At 35.1% G+C, this 7,318-nt stretch overlaps 2 protein-coding genes across 2 annotated transcripts in view; one reads left to right on the top strand and one right to left on the bottom strand.

The window, feature by feature from the left end:
* NRAP (nebulin related anchoring protein) overlaps positions 1-5,804 on the top strand; it is a 60,888-nt gene extending 55,084 nt beyond the window's left edge. Inside the window, exons 39-42 of the mRNA XM_015820560.1 lie at positions 1,977-2,084; positions 3,182-3,493; positions 4,530-4,682; positions 5,349-5,804. Of these exons, the coding sequence (XP_015676046.1) occupies positions 1,977-2,084; positions 3,182-3,493; positions 4,530-4,682; positions 5,349-5,447 (672 nt within the window). The 3' untranslated portion in view covers positions 5,448-5,804. The remainder of the gene's footprint in view (positions 1-1,976; positions 2,085-3,181; positions 3,494-4,529; positions 4,683-5,348) is intronic.
* An 899-nt stretch (positions 5,805-6,703) lies between these two features.
* HABP2 (hyaluronan binding protein 2) overlaps positions 6,704-7,318 on the bottom strand; it is an 84,541-nt gene continuing 83,926 nt past the window's right edge. Inside the window, exon 13 of the mRNA XM_029284957.1 lies at positions 6,704-6,880. Coding sequence (XP_029140790.1) covers positions 6,704-6,880 — 177 coding nt within the window. The remainder of the gene's footprint in view (positions 6,881-7,318) is intronic.

Raw genomic sequence — 7,318 nt, 5'->3', positions numbered from 1 at the left:
TGGAGGAGATGGATTGTTTATAAATAGAGTTTGTGGAGTTAGAGATATTAATATTTGTTTACCTATATTTGAATATTAGCCTGGGACTTGGTTTGGGAAGTCCGGGGGGGGGGGTGGGATATAATATAATATTGTGTAATACTTGTGATGTTTTTTTTGTTTTTTTGGAAAATAATAAAAATTTTATATTGAAAAAAAACAATGCAGCAGAACTATCACTGGAAGTAAGACAGCAGTTTGCTAATCTTGACCAGGCACCAAGGCTCCTCCCTTACATAAGAAGAAAATGTGGCTTTACGTATGGGTGGTGGTGAGGGTACATGCCTAGTTTTCCATCAAGGTGCAATCATAGCTGTGCAATAATATCTAGGAATTATTGAAACTGAATGTGTAAATGTCTCTTTCACACAGAGCAACTAGACGGCACTGAAGGTACCTTCCCTCAATGCTTATACCAGAGATACTCCTGAGTCATCACCCTGTACTGGGCATATATACCCTATCATGGCAGACTGTGGCCATGATAGGGTATATATGTGAGGTGCTTGCTTTCACCTGAGACAATGTAGGAGAGCAAGAAAGCAAGATCACCAGAATTTGAGCCAAATTTAGGCCTTGTTTTGCCATGCACTGGTGCAGCAGCTTCTCCATTATATAGCTTGAGAAATATGATAATCCGTAGCCTATTTTCTGTAAATATTAGCTTTTTGGAAATTGAAGATGATCCCCACCATCTTTTCTCAATCTGAGTTAAGTAATTGGGAATGTAGATAATAAAATGGACTTATAAGGTATGGTGAATTGGTTTTGTGAAATCAGAGCCAATGACTGTGGTAAAGACCAAGGAACTGATGAATACACCGATTCACTGAAACTCTATGAATAAGGAGAGGATGGGAGATCCCCCACATGTGCTCCAGATGGCTGCTCTTTTTGAGGAGACTGCAGAACAGTGATTTTCCAAGGGTTTGAGAAAATGGGATCAGCCATTTTGCTTGCAACTCCAGCATAGGTTTTTAAAGGGCACTGATGTCTCATTTTTTTTAACTTTTTAACAAGGATTTTCATTTTAGAAGGATTCAGAAGGAAAACCACATTGGCACCCTCTAAGCCTTGGCACCCTAGGTTTCCTTCGGCCCTGAGTCCAACAGAGAGAACTGAATAGATTAGCTATAATACTTGCTTAGAAGATTTCAGGGTAAAGAACTTCACATTACATGGTCCTTATGATGATTTGATCGTGATCTCTGAGTTATATGGCAATGCTGAACACATAAAGAGCTGTTCTAGTGTGAAACTGTCCATGTGTTCAGCTGCATTCCTATGTTCAGCTGTGTTCTCTTCATAATTTGCATCTAGCTAATGCCTTAATCATCTCACTACTTTAGATAGGTTGATGGAACCAGCAGGATTTGGAGACAGCACAGAAGGTATTAAAAATGTTTGAAGTTATACATAGTGGAAATGCAGTACTGAAATGTCTCTGCTGTAAAACCCAAATGCTACTGCTAAATGTTTCAAAAGANTTCAGCTGTGTTCTCTTCATAATTTGCATCTAGCTAATGCCTTAATCATCTCACTACTTTAGATAGGTTGATGGAACCAGCAGGATTTGGAGACAGCACAGAAGGTATTAAAAATGTTTGAAGTTATACATAGTGGAAATGCAGTACTGAAATGTCTCTGCTGTAAAACCCAAATGCTACTGCTAAATGTTTCAAAAGACAGAATAGGGGCAATGTCAATGCAATATTGATGTGTCTAATGCATCAAAGCAAACTTTAATTATGACGTTTGTGACTCTTTCCAAATAGGACATTGTATTTTGTATGTGAAACACTGAAGGGATGCATGCTAACTTTTGAGTCATAAATAAATAATTGTAATATAATCAAATTTTAATTAATAAAGCCACAGCAGATATGTAAATAAGATTAATTTATTTTTCCCCTTTGCTTTTTCATTTTTCAATGCAGAAACTATATAAAACATCTTGGGAGGAAACACGGGCAGCTGGCTATGATTTCAGATTGGATGCCATCCCTTTCCAGACAGCTAAAGCATCTAGAGAAATTGCCAGTGATGTATGAAACATTCCAAGCTGTACTTTTTGTGGCATTTAAAGGCCTTTATGACCTAACATCTCTTCCATGATTTTTTCCCCATGCAGTTTCAAGGAAAGAACCTGTTTTCAATGCCATAAGAATCCCACAATAAGAACAGTTCCATATATTAGAATTCACTAACATTCCTATTGAACTGCATATGAAAAAAACTATGATCAATATACTGTGGAAATAATTAACATCTTTTTATTCCATGGAGCTTATTTGACCAAATACTATTATTCCAACTCTGTCAGACTTCACATTGCCAGAGAACAAAAGTGCAATGGAGAAAAATACAAGTTTCCATCTGGCCCAGAAAGTAACTGTCTCAATCATACTTCATCTATATCAGTTGGGCCTGTGTTTTATTTCCCATTAGTTTAAATGTATTTATTTATAAATGTATGTATTTATTCAGTCTATCATTCAGTCATTCACTTAATCAACTGAAAAACACTGAGAAACTGAGAAAACAGGAATTTCAGGGAGAAATTAACTCTTCTTGCTGTTGTCCAGAGATATGACATTAGGGTACATGTGCTCTTCTTGTCAAAGGCAAGGGCAATAATTTTGGCACATTTTGTTCTATTTAATGAATTTGCGAAGAGTTTTAAAAATCAAAACTTGATTTCATTTTCTCCTTTAACTGTTCCTAAAATTTGGGTGGTATTTGCATGGCACTGTAACATAATTAGCTGTATAACTTGTTTAGAGTACAAAGTCAGAAACTGGTTCCTTGCTGAAAATGATTGCGTATTCCTGCTGTGCCTATACAGTATGTGCTGCCAGCACTCTGGATGTTCTGATGAAGAGCTCACCCTAGAATTTTATTTTAAATTGTCCTATATGTGTAATTGTTGCTTTGAATATATGTTTTCTACATATATTCTTCAACTATAATGAAATGTTCCCAATCTAAAAACAGTTAGTATGCCGTACCAGGATTTTAATATTTATGTAGTTATAGGCTACAGCACGTACATGTAAAATGGCATAATATGAAATTATGTGAAAGTATGCTTCCATATGATTGTGTAATGAACTAAAGATTCCTCTGTCTCAATGTTCTCTAGTTCAAATACAAAGAAGCTTTCCTAAGGGATAGAGGTCAACGGATTGGATTTTGCAATGCACGTGATGATCCTAAAATGAGACATTTCCTGAAAATGGGCCACCTCCAGAGTGACAACCAATATAAAAGGGATTATTTTATAAACAGAGCGCAATTCAGAAGTCAAACTGATCAGCCAGGATTTATCCATGCAAAGAAAAGTCAGCAATTAATAAGTGATGTCAACTACAGGCAGCGCCTGCATCAATATACTTGTGACCCAGAGCAGCTGAATCTCAGGCATGCCAAACAAGCCTACAAACTCCAAAGTGATGTAAGTATGTTAGGATCTATGGCTAAGAGCCCAATTCTAGGCAAGGATATGTCTACTCAACATACTCATTTTCAGATCCAAACTTAATGTACATATTAAGGAAACAGATTAGACTTTAAAAGTCAATAGGTCTTTTCCATAATATTGTGCCATTATAATGCCCAATAAATCAGGTTTAGGATAAGAAATTCATTAAAAGGTGCAGCCACTGGGAGAGTTTTCCACAGTGGTGTGATGTCATGCTCATGTGGGCAGTTTAGAGGAAAGAAGATTGTGGGAATAGCTGACTTGTGAAGAGGAGAGAGAGAGAGAGAGAGAGAGAGAATGCTAATGCATGTTAGGAAAAAAAATAGTACTCCTAATCAAAAAATTATTTTCACCAGTCCATGAGGAAAGGAGAGAAGGCTTCTCCAAATAAATCCAATTCCTGCATGCATCTGTAAGTTGCTGTTGTTGCAAGTGAAGAGCTACAAAAATATGTAAAGATATTCCACTGTTATTCGGATTTCTGGTAGATCTAGTCACTGCTTCACATTTCCAATATTTATTTTCAACAATAACCCTTTTTCTGTCTGGAAAAGGGAGGAAAAAGAAAAGACTGTAATAAATGTTGACATTTTGCGTCTTGCCAATGTACTGCCGATTTCTTCTGGCTTGGCAACTATTTTCTTGTATTATATAATGTGTGTGTATGGTCTTTTGTTAATAAACAAATCATGTTTGCTATGAGAAGAAACTCAAGTGTTTTCAGTGGCCGAGGCAAAGAAAGATCTGTCTTCCTATTCTGTATATAAGACCAATTTTATCTTAAAATTCTAAGATGGGAGGACTCCGTAACACCTAATTTAGGAGAACAACTAAGGCACCACAGAATAGTTTGTGTTACTCCTTCATCTGTCCTTGCCTATCAGCTACTGCTTCCTGGGGTCACCATATTCTTTTCTAGGCCTTTAGTATATATATGTTTTGCTTCATTTGATTTAAGTATTGTAGTCATGGAAGATACATGCAGTTAGTACTGTATTTTGTTTTCTAGGTCAAATACAAATCTGATTTGAATTGGATCAAGGGTATTGGCTGGACTCCTCCAGGTTCTTACAGAGTGGAAATGGCCAGAAGGGCTGCAGAGCTGGCAAATGCCCAGGAAACAGAAACGCAAGAAACTCAGGATCAGTATGATAGAGATTATGTAAGTGAATGAATGGGTAGCCTAAGCATGAGTGAGGGGAAAAAAAATACTAATTTGCTAGCTTTTACCATGTTAATTTTTCAGCTGAACATTTGTTATAAATTTTAGAAATCAGGCACACTAAATATTGTATTGGATAGTCCAGCCTCTACTACAGAGCCACAATAGGAAGATGAATGGCCATGGAATACAGTTCCTTTTATTCCAGCAAAAGTGGAATTAGTTGCATGAGCTTTAGGTAGAGTTATGGTGAAATATTCTGATCCAGGTAATCATATTTGAGTAGCACAGATGTGTTGGGACCAAGTCTTATTCCAATATGCATCTGGGTCATCCCCCAAACTATAATTGAAAAAACAACAACAGCTGAACATATACCATAGGTCTGTGAATATCTCAGCATTTCAGCTGATTTGGATCTAAACCACTACTTGAAAATTTTATTGCAATCATGAAGATCTGTGGGTTATCATTGGAAGAAATAACCAACCTATAAATCTATTGTAAGCAGTTTTATACAGCCAAAGTACCCAACCTAGAAAGGCAACTTTGGGATATTATTTCTTCTACTTAGAATATGATATATTGTTTGGCATAATTGTTAAAAATGGAATGACACAATAGCCTTTGTGAGGAGATAACATTCTGAATCTATTGTAATTGCAGGAGAAAATAACAGAAGGAGCCCAACAAGTCCAATTGAATCCTGATGCAGCAGAGGTTCTGCAAATGAAGAGAAGAAAAATGAAACTAATTAAGAAATGAGCAGAAACACTGACATCTGTCTAATTAAAATGCATATATTTTTTAGCTTGCTCTCCAAATCATGTAGCTATTCTAATCTCCTGAGAAAGAGAGTAATGCACCGTTCAGAAATAGTTATTACAAAAAAAGACCTTTATAACCCTAGAGGAGTGGTTTAATATTAAACTTTATATTTTGCATGAAACACCTGATTTTTTTAAGCTATGTATTATACAATGTAGTATTTATGACAGCAAATTAGATTAGTACTAGATGACTGGCAGGCTCAGCTTTGTACTAAAAATATATGAATCATGATTTGCTGAAAGTAAAAATATATATATTTGTACTGAAAATAAATTAGTGGAATCACTTTCCAAAAAGTATACAGTTATTTTGTTGATTTGTTAATGATGTACATTTTTTGAATTCCTATGTGGCTAAATTAATTCATGTCAGTGGGCACTCTTGCCTCCTTTTTATTAAAAAAAAAATCCTGAGTAAAGGATAGAAAAGATTAGAAATGCAGTGGCTAGAGGAAAAGTTTAATCTCCCATCTGTGCAGAAGTCTGTTTAAAACAAGATTCCATATCTTCCTTTACTGTAAGATGTTCACTACATAAAAGCATAACATATCACTTGATCTTCAGCTGGCCTGAAGATATTGGAGGTTTATTGCCATCCAATCAATGTTTGTAGAAATGAATGAAAAGGAAATTCTGGGGAATTGCAAGCAAATATACAGTAAATAGGTTCTTCTGAGTCAAATGATATATGAATTCATATAACATTGAGAATTGTTTGCCCAGAACACCTCAGTCTGTTTAATGGGGAACTTAGAATGTAGATTCAGAAACCAGGAACTATGCTGTCCAAATAGACAGCATACCTCCTGGTTTCTGAATATAAATGTGAACTTCCCCATTAAACAGACTGGGGTCTTCTGGGCAAACAATTCTCAATGCAACTAGTTTTAATTATGAAGGTTATGATTGTGTTTTATAGCCTTAATATTTCAAATGATAAAAATATAATAACAAAAAAAGATAAATTTTGTACATTATTTTAAACAAAGGATTGCACAATTACTTGGCCATTATATACTGTAAGCAAGTGAATTCTAGCCAAAATACTGTTAAGGTATTAGAATTTACATTTCTGGATAGAAATTTGGGTCAAAATACTTAAATGCTGAAATAGAAGAGAGAAAAGGATGAAATTTTTCAAAGGATGAATTACTTGAACTACCATTTTTCCCACCTTCATGACTACCATTCTTAGTTGTGAAAATTAGACTCGTGTTTAATTTTTGTTCTAATCCAGTTGAGAAATCTTGTCACCCGTGTATAAACTCCTGGTTTATTTTTTAATCCACACTGATCTCCCCAGCTCACAATTCCATAAATATAGTAAGTTCCATTGGTAACACATGTTAAAGGACCTCCTGAATCGCCCTAATGAAAAGATTAAAAAAAGACAGTTAACATTGACAATAACAAAAAATAATTAACATTAATATTTTATACTTAATCCTGAAGAATTTTATTTTTTCAATATATTAATGGCAGGGATGATAAAATAGATTCTTGGATTAAATAAGTTTATGACTTTTTTCTGAAGTGTAAATCACTAGGTTAAAATGATGGTTTTAAAAGCAAAGTATCAATTTAGATTTAGAAGGTTATCTGGACTAAGATTAAATATAAAGAAGACCAAATATTTGACAACTGGCCTCAGAATTGACAATGAAAATATGAAAGAGTTAGCCTTTTAGAATCAGCCATCAACTATAAAATAACAAGCAGTCAAGTACAGGTAAGTGCTCAACTTACCACCACAATTGAGCCCAAGATTTCTGTTGCTAAGAGAGACATTTAAGTGAGTTTTGCCCC

This window comes from Protobothrops mucrosquamatus, unplaced genomic scaffold (assembly GCF_001527695.2).
Source record: "Protobothrops mucrosquamatus isolate PMUCROS unplaced genomic scaffold, P.Mucros_1.0 scaffold1145, whole genome shotgun sequence".
Classification (NCBI taxonomy): domain Eukaryota; kingdom Metazoa; phylum Chordata; class Lepidosauria; order Squamata; family Viperidae; genus Protobothrops; species Protobothrops mucrosquamatus.
Note: the sequence above shows the minus strand (reverse complement) of the source record. Positions and strands in the feature narration are given on the sequence as shown.